The sequence below is a fragment of the Filicampus tigris genome, chromosome 9 (genome assembly GCF_054856515.1).
Source record: "Filicampus tigris isolate MCC_2025a chromosome 9, RoL_Ftig_1.0, whole genome shotgun sequence".
Lineage (NCBI taxonomy): Eukaryota > Metazoa > Chordata > Actinopteri > Syngnathiformes > Syngnathidae > Filicampus > Filicampus tigris.
Window position 1 is genome coordinate 18,302,516 of NC_141225.1, and position 19,165 is coordinate 18,321,680.

The 19,165-nt window shown below is 40.2% G+C and overlaps 1 protein-coding gene across 1 annotated transcript; it reads left to right on the forward strand.

Annotated features, from left to right (window-relative positions):
• The first annotated feature begins 5,082 nt into the window (after positions 1-5,082).
• Positions 5,083-19,078, forward strand: vstm2lb (V-set and transmembrane domain containing 2 like b). Its single transcript, XM_086041112.1, has 4 exons — positions 5,083-5,349; positions 14,266-14,432; positions 17,354-17,398; positions 17,971-19,078. The coding sequence occupies exons 1-4, from the start codon at positions 5,244-5,246 to the stop codon at positions 18,220-18,222; spliced, it is 570 nt and encodes a 189-aa protein (XP_085897238.1). The 5' UTR covers positions 5,083-5,243; the 3' UTR covers positions 18,223-19,078.
• Positions 19,079-19,165: the final 87 nt, after the last annotated feature.

The window sequence follows — 19,165 nt, forward strand, 5'->3', positions numbered from 1 at the left end:
GTGATCTTGCGGAACCGTTTTTTATGTAAAATACTAAAATAATTGTTCATGCTTTTGCTTATAAGTTTTAAGTCATTTGTTTCTTTTTAACCTTCTTTTAAGGCGATGGAGCATACCACCGGTGATTCATTGAGGCATTAGTCCAGAGGCCATTGTTTAATAAGGGCACTTTAAAGGCTTCACTTAACATAATGAATGCATTTTGGCACTGTAGTAGAAACTGTAAACGCTACATAGGAAGACCCGAGGAAGATTACAAATCTGGACCTTCATGCTATTAGCCAGGATAGCAAACCAATTAGTCACTGTGCTTCCCCCATATAATTATATATGCAGTAAATATATATTTTTAACTGACTGTGATACCGTATACCTCAACAGTATTCTTGTTAAGCTTGAGAGGATCTTGCAGCCCAATGAGGAAAGACTCATCTTGTCCATGCAATGGATTAGCCCCTGTGGCAGGTCATTAAATACCTCGAAGCGCAGGCTAATCAGAATGTCAGCAGAACTGCATGCCTCAGGAAATTATCACCTCAGTTTTAACGTTCAAAGCTCATCTGTGCTAATAGTATTGTCACCGCGTTGGCATTTTTATGGCCACCTACAGCCCATTGTAAATGCAAACACTATGACAATGTATCCATAATTCAGGGCTTGTAGGATTCTTACACGGAAGTGGTGTAAGTTCGGCTCTCCATGACAGGAAATGCAAATCTTTGACGTTTAAATGTGTTTACTTTAGAAAGAAAGAGTTATTAGTGCTGAGACTTGTAGCATCATTACCTCCACCAATGAGGTTATGTTTTAAACTGCCCTCGTTTGTCTTTCTGTCTGACCCGGTGACAGATTAAGTGAAAACAAATCTGATGTGAGATTCAAGAGCCCATTACATTTTGGGTAATTGTGTTGAAAAAAAACTCCAGCAAAAACACAACATTTCCGACCAAGCTTTCTGACTGTGTGCACGTCTCTCTTTAAAATTATAAACAATAAATTCAAATTTATATTTGGAGGGTTTCATCAAAAATATGAATAAACAGTTTAACTTGCCAATGTAATCTGTTAGTTCCGGCTGTGATAAATATTTGATCAAAATGATTAAATTCACATTTGTACTCAAATGATGCTATCGTCTATGACCATTTAATTCTTCCTGGATTTATATGGCTCTATAAGCCAGGTATATCTCCTTCTTAGTGCAAGAGTCTCCATTCAGCTTCTATGAAACATTCAGCTGTCTGTTGCGTTCATCCTGGAGAGCAGAATGCTAGAATCCGCAATGAAGCAATTAAGCAACCACACAAATGCCAACTATCATGCTCCTGTCTGGGCCTGAGGCCAGATGGGAACTAGATGCCCCATGTCGGCTTACTTTTGGCTCCTTTGACAGTGAGCAATGTTGTTAGCTGGGATCTGAGAAGACCACAGCAGAATGACCGCAAGGCACCATTCAAAGTTACCCTTTGAGAGGTCCGGAAAAGATGAACGAGTTAGGTGGAGCTGATGCATGCAACTATTATCATTTATCCTTTAATTAACCAGGTAAAAGACCGCTTGTGATAGAACATCACTTTTGAAATGGTCAAGAAGCCAGCAGGTTAAACATCATGTACACATCAATCACAACATCGAAAGAATATGATTACCGGTAGATACATTTAAACAACACATAACACCAGTAAGACAAGATTTACTGTAATTAAGTGGAATTCAAAGGTTACTGTGTGGTCTGATAAGGAATAAGGATGTGCGTGTTCATTTGAAGCAATGGAGGCATCCAGCCCATGAAGCTGAACACTTAATAAAAAGGTTTTAAATGCTTTTCACCCCATAGCTTTTCATAATTAATCACCTCTATTGCTCTCATGATTGTGCGATTTTAACATCTGGCCACATTGCAGCTGAGCACTTGTTCATATTTGCCAGAGGGGAGCATGTCCGTTTATTGGGTTAGCTTGCACAACTTCCCACTGGAATAAAACACCATCTGTTTGAAGACTTTACTGCAACAGTCCTGTGGAAATGAAGCTTGAGATTTGCATACAAGAAATCACTTTTTTTTTTGTTCGGGTGGACTAAATCACGTTTTTCTTATTGAAATAGTGCACATACCTTGTTATAAAATAAACCATCAATTAGGGCACATGGAATGTTAAATGTAGCATGGATAAACAAGTAGGCTATTGATTGAATCCTACGAAGGCGCTGTGAATTAAACTACATTTCTACAAAGCATGCCTGGCGTATGGCTGATCAATCTATCAAATATTCAATCACACTTTATTTATAAAGCACTTCAATGTCAATGAAGCTAAAGTGCTTAAAATATCAATAACAGATCCTAATATATTTAAGGTTTGCTTCTGCTTGTATTATGAATGTGTTGAGCTAGATTCTGAGTGTGCATGGATTTAATTTCATGGAACCATGGCTGTGGATGGTATGCCAAACAATGACTTCTCAGCTATTCTAGTTGTTTGTTATGATGTGAAAGAAATTCTTATGAGGGATAGTGACTGTAAGAATCAAAGTGTTTTCTTCTACGGCTTCATTTTGCATTCAGATAAGTTGTAAGTCCAATCTTTAAAAATGTAGGTAACTCATTCCATGCCAATGACATATTTATGTCATTTCATAGAGGGTCTGAAAAACTTTGGCACTGAATGAGTTAATATAAATAATGGCAGAGTATATACGGATACTGCGTCCTTGTCGCTCAATAGTGCCCCTTTGCGGCCCACCGGGAATTTTCACGATGCTCCAGATGGACCATTCCGTGCCTGAATACAATAAACAAATGCTTGTTAAAATCTAAATGAAAAAGGTGGGTCTGGACCGTGCTCTTTAAAACATCCAAAGGTTGGCCATTTACAATACCTGTCAATAGGAAGGCCGTGAAAGCAAGTGAACTTAAAGCACCTGAGTCTGCTGTAGCTACTGATGAAAATTAGGAGAAGATTAAAAATCAGTGGACTGCAATCTGTGCCCACTGTGCAGAAATGCCAAAGGCTGAAGAGAGTGTGAACCTAGGAAGATAATTAAATCTCCTCGTGTGCAAAAAGCTTGCTGTAATAAGCTTGGCATATTAACGCTTTGCTTGACAGCAAGAATACAAACCGCTTGTCCGGCTCCCCATTCACCAACCACCGCATCGTATATGAGTTCCCAAAGCTATTGGGGGCTGAGTTATTTCATCTTAGAGGAAATTGTCAGGTAAAAATGTGTATTCAATTTTTCATCTATAAATGACTCTGATTGTTTTGTCCTACACCAGCATCTCTGCAAGAGACATGACTCAAGCTCTGCATGAGACATTTGAATTCTGCACCGTTTCATCAAATATGATGCACAATACATTCATCAGCACACAAGCTGCTCTATCTCTATTCATTGCATGTTTCTGTCAAGCTTCATTAGCCTCGGGAGGAAGGCAGCCTGCAGAGAGATGCTCAATGTGGCGCAGCTGCTGCTGCCGGCACGCACCCCGACATCCTCGCTTTTCACCAGCAGCCAGTTACAATTGTGCCAGGAAAGAACAGTGAAGATTTACTGAAGCGCAAAAACATATCCAGTCAACCAGGAAATGATGCCACGTTTTCGGCCATCATATAATTCTTCCTAAATGGTCAGCGAGATGACAGTGACAGAGGAGAGCGGCTGGCTAACCATCTGTCTCACCGCAAAGTGATGAATTCTGTGAGCTGTGAAAACACTTTGCTCCACTTGAGAACGAGCATTGAGGTCCCATGCTCATGAATGCTCTTGGGTGGGTAAATGACATTTCATGATTGTTTTTTTTTTTTTGCTACAGCAGTTTAACCTTCTGAAAAGACTTTCTACAAAATGTTGGAATGTGGGACTGACATGGTCAGATTTGCTCCTATTTAAGCATTAATTATCTTCTTCACCTCACCTGATACCAGCAACAGAGCACAGAGAGTAAATGCTTGGAGCAGTCACACAAGAACATTTTGTTTTTCCTCCCACAGACTGCTAAGACTTTTTTCAGGAAAGGCTTTTCTATTTTGGCTCTAATTTTGTATCTGAATATGAGGCTACAGTACATGGAAGGTGCAATCTTGGCACCTTAAATTTCTCACATGAGCCTCAAACAAATAATTTTCTTTTGGCGACATAACAAGAATACAGCAGGTGTTGGCATCTAATCACTCCCACAGTCTGAGAAAACAAACTGATTAATGGCCACAAGTTCAAATGCCTCTGGTTATTGTCGACATTTAGGCCTACTTATTAATATTTGATATTAATTGTGGTACCATTTGTTGTACTTTGTTCTGTTCTCTGCAAAACATGACGTTATTCACCTTAATAAGGTAGATCAATTATAATACCTCAAATCAAAAATCTTCATATAACTGCATGGTCCATGAAGAACTAAACTCTAATCCGCTTCCGTTTTAAAGAGTAAATCAACCCAAACATATTTCTTTCAAGAATATGTTCACAGCTGGCCCACTAGTTGAAACACAGCATTCTGATTAATATTGCGTTTGTGGAATATGAGTTAAGCAGAAAAATCCACCTCTTTTTAGCTATCTCATGGCACGGCCATTTTGTCACTTCTGTTGACTGAAAAGGATATCACAACTGCTCAGGGCTCAGGTACAACCAGTCATAGCTCACCTGTTTTCTGAAGCTGAGCTATGATTGGTCGCTGTAAACTTTAAGGTGGCCTTTAATCAATAGCAGTGTCGCCATTGTAGAAACTTTTCCGCTTGCTTGCATACGTTTAGTAGGCCTATATGTGTAACTCATTTGTGAGATAGTGGTAGCTATATATTGTATAGAGTACTCACTTTTATGAGATACTCAAACAATATATTCCATTTACCTTCCTGGGAAAAAATGTAGTTTCTAATCCATTTTCGTTCGTGATTATATAATTCAATAAGCAACTTCAAATATAAAGTATACGGTGATTAGAGACCTGTTTGATAATTGCAGGAATCAACCATTTGCAAGGATTGGTTTGCGATCCCTCCGCGTAATTGGCTGCCACTGATAGCCGCTTCACCGGTCCTCCTTTGTGCGTCTCCTTCCGCCCCCTGCCTCGTCGTCACGTCCACGAGCAGAGCAGCAGAATAGTGCCACGGCTTGTCGCTTCGTAGACAACTGTTCAGTTCCATGACCGTGACGGTTTCTTCGCTGCGGAGCTCCTCTACTGATGCTCACCACCTGATGTGACATTTCCTTCGCACTCGTCGACATATTTGAAAGCAATGAGAGGCATAGTGGGGCTATTGCACTACTTGGGACTTTACGTTCAACTTAACGCGGCGCTCGCTATAGAACACGGTGAGCTGGATAATCATTTATCTGGAAATGGTAAGTTTCAGTTCTTTTTAAGGTTTGCATGTAAAATATGCACTGTTCATTGGGAGTGAAATTGTTTGACTCTTGATTTTGTTCGGATTTTCAGTCATAGTATTCTAAATTTGAATGATAGAAATAACCCAGTATTTGATCAGTGGTGGGAAACCATTGGTGTGTGGGCCGTATATAACCCCAAATGCATTCGAACTGGCCCGCTATGCAATTCTACAAATAGAGAAAGAAACGGTACAAAAGTTGAAAGTTCGTTGGGACTTTATAAAAACTGAAATGGCGCTTTGACAGGAAAAAGGTCCCCAAATTAAGATTGAATCTGGTGGTCAAGAAACCAACAGGAAGATTGTGTATAATTATATTGGGTGCAATCCAATTATATCAATTGACTTGAATTAAAAAAAAAAAAAAAAAAGGAAAGAAAATATTATTTTAACCCAGTCCAAAAAAGAGATGGGGCTTGAGGCTTTTACCTGTGAAAGATGTGTGTGTGTAAATTGTCCATTTAAAATATTAGGCTTTTCAGCAGCTGCTTGAACAATTTTAATGTTACATTTTAAATGCAAAGAATGCCTCATACTGTATGTTATATTATTACTGAGCCTTTTTATAGCCACTTTCACTTTTCCTTCTAATGTTAGCCCAGTCTCTATTAATCAGTGCTGGAAGCAGCATCTCCAAATAGATTAACTGTGGTGGGAAGGTTAGAAAATCAATTAGGCACACTTCCTCCATTGGGAGTTAATTATAATTGGCTGAAATAGTTGTGTTCTCATTCATGTGGGGTTTTAAACTGGCCATGAAATGAAAGTGGCGGGGGTGGGGCGATTATGACCACAAACTGCTCACCAGGATTAAAATCCCCTCTGTTGATTTTGAAAAAATAAAACATAAAATTACTTTAGAAAATAAAAACCCCTCCAAAAGTCATTTTATAGGTTTCTTTGATAAATCACTAAAGCAGTGGAGCTTTCATGCAGAAGCTGAAAGCACTGCTCTCCGGAGCGCTTGTTATATCCAGGCCAGACCCATTTGTTTCAGATAAATGCATTCGGCTGAGGACCGTTCAGCTCCCGCAGCGCAGTTGCTTCTTGAGCTCAAGTGGAAATCAAATTGCCTCCCAACACGAAACTTATTGGTGCTGTGTGAAGATTAATCCGCAGGATGAGTCGGTCAGTATCGGCAGGAGTCTGTACAAATAATCCTTTGATGCTTTGCTTAAACACGATGTAATGATAGTCTTGGTCTCAGACTCAGTTTGTTGTCCTTGCTGAGTGCAGGAAAGTGCAGAGTTGGGAGTCTTTGGCAGCCTTCATGCTGTTATCCCTCGTGACCATCACTAACATTGTGCGGCGGAGTGTGCCGCTCCATTAGTGCCGGCAATCGTCTGCCAGGCTTCACCGTGGCGTCATCTTAGTTAAGATGACACTTTGCCTTGCTGTCCCAGTTAATGCTGCTGGGATGATGTAGGAAGCTTGGAAACATGTTGCTTAGTCGTGCCGTTTATGGTGAGCCCTCACATATGTTTTGTGAATACACGATGACTGTTCTGATATTGAAATGCAAACACCTAAAACAAGTCTGACATTTTAAGAATTCATTTAGCGGCAATGCATTACGCCTATTTTAAGTGATATTAAGTGATACAATTTGCCACCAGTAAGCTGAATTGCACTCACTGGAACACAACATTAATGGTATTCCCGCCCTGCACTATCAAATGCGACTGAGAAAATACATGCAACATGCAGCAATATCAACTGATACCACTCAAATAATTGGAGAATTTCTCCAATAACAGTCACTACTAGCAAACATGAATGAGTCCTCAAAAGGGCTTAATATGACGTTATTACCTCTGCCAAGCGCAAAAATGTTTCACACCTGCTAGTCCGTGGTTTGTTAAGGAGTAATTGTAAAAGCAAGCCAAATTATCCATACTTGGTTTCCAATTAATTTCGGACACATCATTTTAGGGATGCTTGATTAAGAAAAAAAAATACTAAACACGATTATTTTGGTAATAATTTATTTATAATTCATTTATTTTTTGGGTACAAAACTCTTTAAATGTATAAAGGAAAATATTTAAATGTAAAAAATATAAAGTCAAATACATTTCTTTGAAACACTATAATTATGTAAGTTCCAAACAAAATGCCAATTTTGTAATCGTGGAGTGTAATAATCGTACTTGTAATTTCATTACGATTAATTGCACAGCCCTACATCATTTGAGATGGGAGAGTGTCTCGGTCTGTGCTGCACTCAATTGTCCTCCAATCCATAGTGAGCATCTCTTGATGATGGTGCACAATCTCCGACAGGACATTACTATTCATCTCTCGGGGGTTCAGCCCAGGTATGAGTTGTCAACAAGGCATGTTAATACATGTTCGTACACATCACAACAAAGCGGAAACAGCCCGCGTTTGTTGCGTCCCCAGGGCTATGAAGAATTCACCCCGAAGGTCCGGATGATCTGCTGCAACAGGCAGGACAGCTGCTCCTCTCTTAGTTCATGATTTTTACCTTCCACCTTGAATGGAGGCTGAAGGGCTCACAGCATCCTCTTATTTCCCCAAGGAGCTCACTGTCTGTTTATTCTGCTGCCGAATCTGAACCTAATGCAACATTATTGACTTTCTGGCAAATTCCCCCATGACTTATTTTTGTTTATCTGTATGTTATGTTGTGTTTTCCCCTCATGCCATTTGGGGCTGCGAGCAATCTTAGTATAGGAAACTCCTGTCACTATAAGCCAGAGTGATAAAAGGTTTTCATAAGAGCCGGCGTAGCAGTTGAATCAGCGGTGACAGGAAGTGACGAAGCAGCACTTTATACATCCTGGTAACATCTTCGTACCATATTTTTTAAAAATTTATTTTTTTGTAGCGTTGGGTGAAAATGTTCAAAGGGCTTTGGATGATTGATTCACCAAATAACGAAGCTTTATTTGCACGCGTACAGAATTAAAGCTTTTAAAAAAGAGTGATAAATGTCTGTGGTAAGTCTCTTTATTGCACAAGCTTCATTCAACTTTCGCTTTAACCTTCCCTGATTATTAAATCCATTTATCACATTAGGGAAATAACACCTCCCAGAGGGATTCTGTTCACGGTTATTTACGCTCACCTTGGTGAAAGTTACAGTGGTAGCTCATGTCCTAGTCTTCACACAGTCCGTTTCTTTCCTTTTTATTTTCAATTCTTCCCCTCTACGCCCCACAGGCATGACGGAAAAGGAGCTATAAAGTTAATGTTCCGTATTTTACCAGCTGGCTCTGTGAGGTGGCACCTTTGCACATGACAAATGTTGCCATTTAACGTCAAGATGCATTTGTACAATTATTCCAGCAAGCAGTGCCTGTTTTCCGATGACTTTTGAAGGCAGAGGTCCTCAATAGGCAGAAGCCTTAAAACGGATTCCTTTTAATATAGAGACGAAATTGATCAACGCTTTTAATTTAACCAGCAAAATTGATTTGCAGTGCTGTTATTTGAACTTATCCTTGTTATAGCATGGCAGTGTCTCTATAAGCAATCTCAATCGCCAACACTTCTCAAAAACATGTTTCACTGCTTCTTTGGTCATAGTGCATGTGAGGCCCATGGACCAATTTGCTCTTTTTTTTTTTTTATTCAACAAACTCAAAAAATGTCACTTAAAAATTGCTGAGAAACATTCAGTATACGTTAAATTCCAGAAAAGAAAAAGGAAAAATCCAAAAATATTGGGAAAAAATATGCGAATCCGCCAAAATGTGAAATATGCAATCAATCACCACTAGATCGCAGACATGTCACGTACACTGAGTCTTATACTGCCATATATTACACCATCAGAAGGCCTAATATTTGTTTGCGAATTTGGAATGAGATGCAGGACAAACATAGTACCTTAATATTACATTTTTTAGTGCGTTGATATTCGTGAAAGCATGAACAAAATTAGTTTTCGCACTTAATGTTGATGTCTTGTACAGTAGTTTTGTGCCGTCCTTGAATGGTAATTTTTATGCAGGAGAGCTCTTTGCACAGGGGGGAAATACAGTATGTGGTTATTTTGTTGTTTGCTTCAAACTCTTTGTGGTTTGGTTAGGATAGTGCATCTTTTATACATGCATTGAAAAATGTATTATCAAAAATTAAATCTATTAAGAGCAGGTGGTGTGTGTGAGATTAAAAATGAATTGACGGTCAGCTACAATAATGTCAATTCACATTGTGTTATTTTGAAACACAAAATTAAAAAAATAGATACAAGCAATTATTGACAAATTAGCCAGTGGTTGCTGACTCTCCTCCGAATCTACTGTCAATAACACCTGCCCCCCCCCCCCCCCCAACAAAACAAAAGATGTCTTAGTAGTCGCTTTTTTCAAAAAATTATCACGAGAGTCGGAAAAGTCTATAAGTTGGCAACACCGTCGCTCCGTCCTTGGTTGTCATGGTAACGAGTGCTCTATTAAGCATTTGCATGAAAGTGAACAACCTCCCCCCAAAACCGAATGATTTCAACCTGAGTGTGACAAGTGAATATTCGGTTTGCTGCAATCGTTTATCCCTTGTGTATTTTGCGTATGTCTGGTGTGTCTTTGAAAACAGTGTGAAAAAACATGCAGGCTTACACCCAAAACACACACATTTACTTCTTCTCCATGCTGATACATCCTCTGTAATTAAGTCGTGAAAAAGCTCAAAGGGCCAAGAAGAAGAATTGTTGTTTTGACCCCCACACTGCCACTCACGCTTGATTTATCCAACTCATTTTGCCTCTGACCTGAAGATAAAAAATATTTGGTTGTGAGTTATCGCTCTTGGGCTTCAGTCGTGTGTGTTCCTCTGTGTTTGCATTTATTCTAGCGCCCTCCTCTCCATCTTTCATTTTTAATGAGTCTTCGGTGGCCAGCGAGCAGCCTCTTCTTGGGTCCTTGTGGCCTCTTCTCTCTCTCTCGCTCTCTCTCTCTCTCTCAGAATTCAATATGCAGTGGAGTGAAAAATGCCACAGAGCATCACTTTAAAAATGCATGTTGTGGACGTGCATCATGAAACAATCATTCCCGGCCTCCGCTAGAAGAGGCTTCTGGCAAGTAAAATATATGCTTAAAAAGCAAGCCTCTGTGGCAGCTTTATAGTGGCTGACACAGTTCATTATTAGGATTTACATGCAAGGCAGTGTTGGCTTTAAATTACCGGTACTGTGTGTTGTGTCCATTGACTTTAACTTGCTTTTGTGTGGACTTTTACTGATTTCACTGATGGCCTTAAAGTCATGGTATGACATTCCTCACAAATGTCAAAGAGCTGTGAGATTGCAAGAAACAAAAGTCACACCGGCAAAAGTCATTTGCAGCAGCAGTGGTGCTCATCCGACGCTGATATATATTTGCTAAGCATAGGCGGGGATTCGCTCCACCGAAGGAAGATCAGTGCAGGATTTCATGATGGTAGTAACTGAGGGAAGACGGACACAGAGACGATTTGATGATTAGATTGCGGCGAGCACCGACCCGATAGAGACCTAATCAGACTGCAATCACGCCGCTGTTGTCTGTAGACAGATTGATTGATTCTATGTGGGACGGAAGGTGTGCACCAAATGTACCTTCCACAAGGGAGGGAACAGATCAGGGACATCGGAACAGTTCCTCCGCTTCAAATGACACAGCCAGAGGCAGTTAAGGGACAGTCTTAAATGCTTAAAGTGGAAGTCAACTCGACATATTTTTTTTCAAGAATATGTTCTATGCAGCTCCACTAGTTGAAACAAGGCAAAATGATTAATATGAAATATGAGGTAAGCAGCAAAATCCACCTGTTTTTAGCCATCTGCGGGGGCGGCCATTTTGTCACTTCTGTCGACTGAAAGTGACATCACAGACCCTCAGGTCTCAGATCACGGCTCACCTGTTTTCTAAAGCTGAGCCATGCTTGGTTATTATGTGAGTCTGTGATGTCATTTTCAGTCGACAGAAGTGACAAAATGGCCGCTCCAACAGATGGCTAAAGACGGGTGGATTTTGTTGCTTAACTCATATTCCACAAACACAATATTAATCAGAATGCTAGTGGCACTAGTGTAGGGCCTGCAGAGAACATATTTGTAAAAAAAAAAAAAAGTTTGGGTTGACCGCTTTAACGTAAGTGTAAAAAAGCTGAACGCTGCTTACTGTCAGAAAACTACTATCAATTGTCTCCAAAATGTATGTGGACATCACAACTGATTCCCACTTGAACCTCTAAAAATATCAGATAACCCAAATATTTGGGATTTCATGGACATCTTAACCATGTCCTCTCTTACTTAAAGGAGAAGTTTACAATCCCCTGCCCCCAAAAAAAACATTTCACATTTGTTAAAACTGTCTGTATGACCTGACGGTGGTACGTGAGTTAAATGATCTGCATTTATGCGTTCTCTGTGACTCATCAATAGTGGATGAAATGGAACAGAGATTGTGAGCGACAAAATCTTGTAATCTTCCACAAGAGTGGAAGCTATTAAGCTATTACAGGTGTCAGTGTGGAGACTGACTCCTTATTATGTGTTCCATAAAAACAAAGTGCACATGCATCGGGGCCTGTGAGACTAATTGTTGAGAAATGTCCTCTGACCTCATTATTTTCTAATATCACAACTCAAATAAAACATACTACAGTGCAGCGGTGTCATAGTGAATTAGTATGCCTTCCACCAATACACAATGCTACAGTATATGCCTGCTGAATACAAGTCCTGCCGCGCGCAGTGAAAACACTTCCAGGCTGCTCAACGTGTGACAGCGCCCATGGGCAACGCACCAGCAGACATATTCAATAATTCTGAGAGCGCGAGGGGGAATCTCTGAATGTCAGACATCAGAGATCCGACACACTAGGCCAGAGAGGAGAGGAGAGGAGAGGAGAGGAGAGGAGAGGAGCTGAATTCAAAGGGGGAAGAACGGGGCATTCTATCAGAATGGAAATAATGGCAGAACAAAGATCAAATGGGGAGATAATAAGACAATGAAGTTGGAATAGAAAGTAGCCTTTTCTACTAGAAAGCAGAACAGGTTGAAGGAAAAGGTGTACGTAGAATATGAAAATTGTCAAGCTTTGAACATCTATCTATCTATCTATCTATCTATCTATCTATCTATCTATCTATCTATCTATCTATCTATCTATCTATCTATCTATCTATCTGTCTACTGTATCATATAAGTTATGATCATTTCAACAGATTTAGAATTTTACTACAATGTCTTAATTTTCAGATCTTTTCTCTGTTGTGTACATTGTATTCTGTCTGTATAACGGCACGTTAAATCTCTGACAAATTGTCTGCTGTAAACATCTCAATCTGTGACAACTTTAGAGGCATCTGGCGGGTCCACCGTCATGATTATAGACCCCTACAAGTTGTCTATTATAGATCACTGGTTGCCATGGCAATGCCAATGAAGCTTTTCTCCTCATTCCAAACCAGTGCACTGTAAAAGTGGTTGTGGAACGTCTTAGCGCTCTACAAACAAATGGCACAGTCCAAACCTACACTTAATCTAAGTTCAAATGAGCCACAGTCAAAATAAACCTAAATTTCTGCTTAATCTCTGAATGCTGCATAAATTAATGTAATTGTCTGAAATACGAAAGTGTGTGTGTAAGCGTGTGCGCACGTATGCAAGTGTGCCCATGCTTCCACGCCATGTCTTACAGGGCTTAAAAGTGTAGATTGTCATTTCATTCCAGTAAACACCAACAGACCAACAACCAAGGCTACAGTCAAATGCTTGCAAAAAAGCAATTAAGACACAGCAGTTCATCTTTAAACGTCTGAACCAGGCGTCAAAAGAACAAGCACTGCGCGGTACTTAAGGGCATCGTCACGGTTCGAAGTCCTGTTGAGTGCATGGCACGTAAACACAACTATTACTTAAGACAGTGACTCCCGACCACTGTGTCGCGACACATTAGTGTGCCCAGAAAGATTAAATCAGTTACGATTATCCCTCGTCCTGCTTGTAAGAGACCCTGCCAGATTAACGTTACATCACAGCTTCTTTCAAAAAATGATGGCCCATTGAGCATCTTTGCAGAAATTCACTTCAAATTATTCCAACAAGTTACATTATGTTGTGTATTCTTTCCCTTGAATTATCACGCCCTCTGCAGCTATTTCTGCATCCAGATTGGATGGCTTTGTAAATCCTGAGAGATTTGCCTTCTGTTGGAACAAGAGAAGACTGATGCATTGTGCCAGCGGTGTTGAATGCAGAAAGAGTCACTGAAGGCACACGAAGCAAAACAGGAATCGCTCTTATTTTTGTGTTTAGTCGATTCGGTGTCACCGCGGGAAGCAGACAGACACACTGGACCAAAATGATTCACCAGCCAATCATAGGCCACATATAGACAACAAACATTTTCATTGTTGTTCGACTGCGTTGGTGCGGGATTTGACTTTGCTTTCAGCTATCTTAACTCTTCACGCCACGCTCACATCAGTTCACCTCTACCGCCTCTCCTCTCCTGACAAACGAGACCACCTTCAGGCCGTGAGTTGCACTGCATCAAGGACGTGACTCTTACAGAGTCGGGTAGTTCAAACGATACCAAATCCCTTGTCAAGGCTTTCCTGTTCTCGGACTTGCTTTTGGAATTTGTTTGCATCCCGAGATAAGCTTGTCACTATGCCGAATGTCAAGTACAGAGATTCTGAGGTCTTTGCACTCAGGGGTTGTTGCGCCTATCATGAGAGCCAGAACTTTGATATTGAGAGGGAAAACGCAAGGGCAAAACTGTACCGTTTCACCGAATGATCCCTTCCGTCTGAATCACATCGCAACACAGTTTGCATTTGTCAAATGCGGCTCCCTATTTCTGTTATTTTCTTCTTTTTTTTTGATGGTTAATCCTTGAATCCTTCTCCCAGCTCTATTCACAGAGGTTCCCCACGACATCACGACACAGAGTGGCGAGGATGTCGAGATGGCGTGTTCCTTCCGCGGGGCAGGATCTCCTTCTTCCCTGGAGATCCAGTGGTGGTACACCAAGGACCGCAGAAACGGGCCCAAGAAGCCTGCACAGATCACAAATGATGTAAGCAGCGAGGCAGATATTTTTGTTGTTAGAATACAACTAATACGCTTCTGTAAATGCGCCATATTCAACCTCATTCGTCTGGTTCACTTTTAGTTGGAGCTAATTTCGTCTCACATTTTTTTCCACAGTGATCAATTATAACTGAGAAAGATGTATTCCAAGTCAAAATGTTACCACTTTGTAAACATATCAAAGCAAGTTGACGCATTTTAAAGATGGAAGTCAATCCAAATTCTTTTTTTTTCAAGAATATGTTCTATGCAGCCCCACCAGTTGAAACAAGGCATTCTGATTAATATTACATTTGTGGAATAAGAGTTAATCCACCTGTTTTCAGCCATCTCAGGGGGCGGCCATTTTGTCACTTCTGTCGACTGAAAACGACATCACAGTTGCTCAGGGCCCAGGTAACAACCAGTCGCAGCTCGCCTGTTTTCTGAAGCTGAGCTATGATTGGTCGTCATCTGAGCCCTGAGCAAATGTGATGTCATTTTCACTCGACAGAAGTGACAAGATGGCCGCCCCCTGATATGGCTAAAACGGATGGCTATTTCTGCGTAACTGATATTCCACAAACGCAATATTAATCGGATTGCCTTGTTTCAACTAGTGGTCCTGCATAGAGCATATTCTTGAAAAAAAAATGTAAGCTTTATGAAAGCACATGTGTTGCCATAACAACCAGACACCTGGCTATCTGGCCTTGGGGGTCCTTGACCTTGACAAGCAGGAGGTTGGATAATAATAATAATAAGAATGTCTGAATTGGCTTTGTGACAGGTACAACGAAACCGAAGGTGCATTCTCCTAAGGCGCTGTATAAAGTCTAAAATCATATGACACAATAATAATAAATATTCACAAAGTAAATCACAACTGAGGATCCCAATTGTAAATAAGTGTCTCATAGTGCAGTGAGGTGCTGTAGTTGAAACAAGGCATTCTGATTACGTAAAAAGAATGAGGAATGTGAAATTCCTTGTAAATGTGCCGGAGGTTATGGCAATTTGAGAGCATCCTATAGTATTGAATCTGGTAATATTGCAAATAATGCAGATTCCATTGCAGAGACCATGTCAGCAGGCTTGATGGTAAGGGTCCAGTGAGGTGAATGGGCTGTTCCCCTGTAGATAAAACACATGCTGCTTTTATGGAGCAGCCAAGACAGATTGCTGTTGCCACATCGCACATCTATTTCCAGTTCAATGGTCATCTTAATAGTTCTTACATTTTTGGGCATATTTTTTTCCACAATGTTTCCGCTGTAATAATGCATTTGTTTATGGATGCTTTCAAGGAAGACCTGAGCGGAAAGCAAGATTTCTAGATCATCTATTATTCAGCATTTCAGTGGCAGCTGGACCGTGTAATGTATGTTCACTTTTCTGTGAGGGCCAATCAGTGATGGATGTTACCAATTTTAACACGAACGGAGGTACCGAAGTTGTTAAGATTTTGTTGGGCAATAAAAATGATGTAGATCAACAGAAGGCCATCAAATGATTTTGAAAGTCGGAAGAGGACCTCATGGGTTCATTTCACCGAGCATAATTTGGTTTGCTTCGTCAGGAGTTTTGCAGAGAACAGATCCTGTATGAATGTAGAAGTGACTTTCTTATGATGACATGTATTGCTCACTTTGATTGTTGTTATACACTGACACCAAGACCCCCAAAGACATGTATGTTTATATTTTTTCATCTTATGTACGGTTTTTGATCTGGGCTAAGCCTAAATATTACTGTGAGACAATCCTACATAATCTACCACAAATCCCCCAGGGACAGAAATGAGTAGATAATTAGCAATTGGCTGTTGCCAGCACTGGAACAACAGGTGGACTCCCTCCCAGGATGGGGCAACTTACACTCTCCTGCGGCGCCTCCAGACACTCTAATTGGCACTGAAAAATAAATCGATTTTGAAAATGTCTATGCAATGCATAATTCATAGCAATGCCCAAAAGAAATACATCTGCGCAATTGCACGCTCATATTTTGCGGAGTTCAGAGATGAGTGGCTGTTGAGGAAGACCCTGTGCAATATAAGGATGCATATGAGACTTGGAAAAATCATACATAAAGATCGTCTCGCATTAAAAATAGCAATTTAAGGAGAATAACAATGTGAAAAATAGTGATGGGAATTCCAGCTCTTTTGAATCGGCTCACTAAAAAGAGTCACTGACAGAAATTTTCAGACCCTCTTTTACCCTAACGTTTGTAAAAAATTTGAAAGAAATCTAAATAAGTTCCTAGGACTGAATGGCTGGACTGTGAAAAGACAAATGAATTTGTCTTTGGCAGTGAATGAGTAATAAATTAGTTTATTACTAAAAAATGGGGAAAAAAAGTGCTATGTTGTGGTATGTTTACTATAAAAAATGCTTTTATTTATTGCACTCTACACAGTGCAAAAAAATGTAATCAAAAAATTAACTATTTTCAAATTGGACTAAAATTGAATACTTTAAGTGTTCAACTTTTTTCTAATAAACTCGTTTAAAGTGAATCAACACAGAATGATTCACACAACATACCAAAATATAAAATATGTCAAATAAAAAGAAACAAAATCCAGCATCCCTATATAACTTGTGTATATTTACAATTGCGCCTCAGTTTTACGGAGCTGCTATGGTTTCTTCTGTCTGTCGCAAATAATCTGCCCTGCAGAGAGGATTTTCTCAGCGGAGTCTGGCATTGCTGTAATGCACAGTCTCTATTCAACATCAGCATTAGCAACACTGGTGCCTTCATTCATTTTGTTTTTCTTATAGACTGTACACTGCGCCTTTTTATTGTCAATAAAGTTGAAATGTGTCCACATTCTATTCCTTTTCATGCTGCGGCTCATTTTCTTAACTATAAAAACATACACATGAATGGCGGAACTGACCATCATTTTTTTCTGTGCAGGTCGTTCCTCTTGAGGAGACGTTGAAAGATGCCACTAAAATTAGTGTAAGTACAAAGCCACCGAGTTCTACCAAGACTTTCACTTGACCTCCACACATTGTTTGGAACCATAAATCCTGAGTGTCCACCAGACAGGGAGAGTTTACTGGTGTAAGCATGTCGGTCTGGCAGATAACAGCCAAGTGATTAATAGTAGTGGAATTAATATTTTGGCCATCACTGTATTGGTAAGTTAATATTGATTTTGAAATCGCCACTGGCCATTGGTAATGTGTGCCAACTCAAAAATGATCAACTATGCTTGGACCTTGATGCAAAACGTTTGTCTTGTAATGTGTTATTGAAATTAACTTAGTGTGATTAAAAAAAAGCACTGATATCCAGCTCAGATTTGATTGATATTTATGGAGGTAGCTCAACTTCTAGCTGATGTCAAGTTGGTTTAATTCACTGAAACGTTTTGCGAATGAATCAGCAGCACCTTTACTGACTGAACTACTAGTAGTCTCCACTTCGCTTTATTTGCTTCCACTCAGTCAACAGATCGACATTAACAATGGCAGAAACAAATCAGTGAGTCTTTAACAAATAAATCGCAGACTTTGTGTGCCTCTTAGGTGGTGAAAGTGGCCGGCAGCAACATTTCACACAAGCTGCGCCTGTCCAGCGTCAAGCCGTCGGACGAGGGAACCTACGAGTGTCGCGTCATTGACTTCAGCGGCTCTGTGGCGCAGCGACATCACGTTCGGGCCTACCTCCATGTCGAGCCTAGTCAAGGCTCCGACGTCCAGGCCCGCGGATCACGGTATCGGTCAGACCAGCGGAGCAGCCAGCATAGGAGGGAGGAAGATGGAAAGTCTGTTTCGTAGTGTGCATGTTCATGACTGAGCAGGGGAAGGTGATCATCATCATCATCATCATCATCATCATCATCATCATCAATGCGAGGTTATGCGGTGTTCACAACTGGTCTCTGTACGCCACTATTCGTTTGTATCCTAGATTACAGCGATGTACAATTCCGGGAAAGACATGTTTTTATTTGTTATAAATGTGAAATTATCTATGTAGTTTTTATGAGTAGAACCTTTGCAGCCATTTTTTTTTTTTTGTAAACAGGAGATCATTACGAGCACTGAAACTTAGTCCAGAAGAGACTTTGGGTGTGAGGTGGGATTGGTCAGGAAATCACAGGACGAATTTAGACAAATCTCAAGACACACACTTGCACCGATCATCAATTTAGAGTCTTTCATGAACTTGGACATGTTTTTGTAATATTAGAGGAAGCTGGAGTACCCGAGAAAAGCCGTGCAAGCAAGGGGGCAAACATGCAAACGCTACACTGATAAGCTGGAGATTTGAACCGAGAACCTTGTGAGGCAGACATGCTTACGAACAGGTCGTGAAGGCCTGAAGGAAACATATTGTATATCATAAAATAGAACCACACTCCTTTCATTGAGTCAAGCTTACTATTTTACACATCCCATATATTTGAGCTAGTTTATTAAAAATGGATGACTGGATGGCCAAATATTATTTAAAAAAAACCCACAAAATAAAATGACTCATCGTATCAATGGTTGTAAGGGCTTTTGAAAAAGGTTTAGCTTTTTTGCTTAGGATGTTTTTTAGTTAGAAATGTATGCCTTCATCAACAAGATGTTGTCTGTCTTGTAATCTATTTTGTCCACCACAATACAGTAAAACTGTTTGTGTCAACCTTTTTGCCTACTTTGTTACGCGTGTCTTTCAGCACACATTCCACACTGAATCATAGTAGCGTGTTTCTTTTTCAATTTAACATAG

Bases quoted from the DNA above. Each gene is read 5' to 3' on its own strand.
- vstm2lb (XM_086041112.1), top strand. From the start codon at position 5,244: ATGAGAGGCATAGTGGGGCTATTGCACTACTTGGGACTTTACGTTCAA. The intron at 5,350-14,265 runs GTAAGTTTCAGT...TCCTTCTCCCAG, and splicing joins TAATCATTTATCTGGAAATG to CTCTATTCACAGAGGTTCCC. The intron at 17,399-17,970 runs GTAAGTACAAAG...TGTGCCTCTTAG, and splicing joins AAGATGCCACTAAAATTAGT to GTGGTGAAAGTGGCCGGCAG.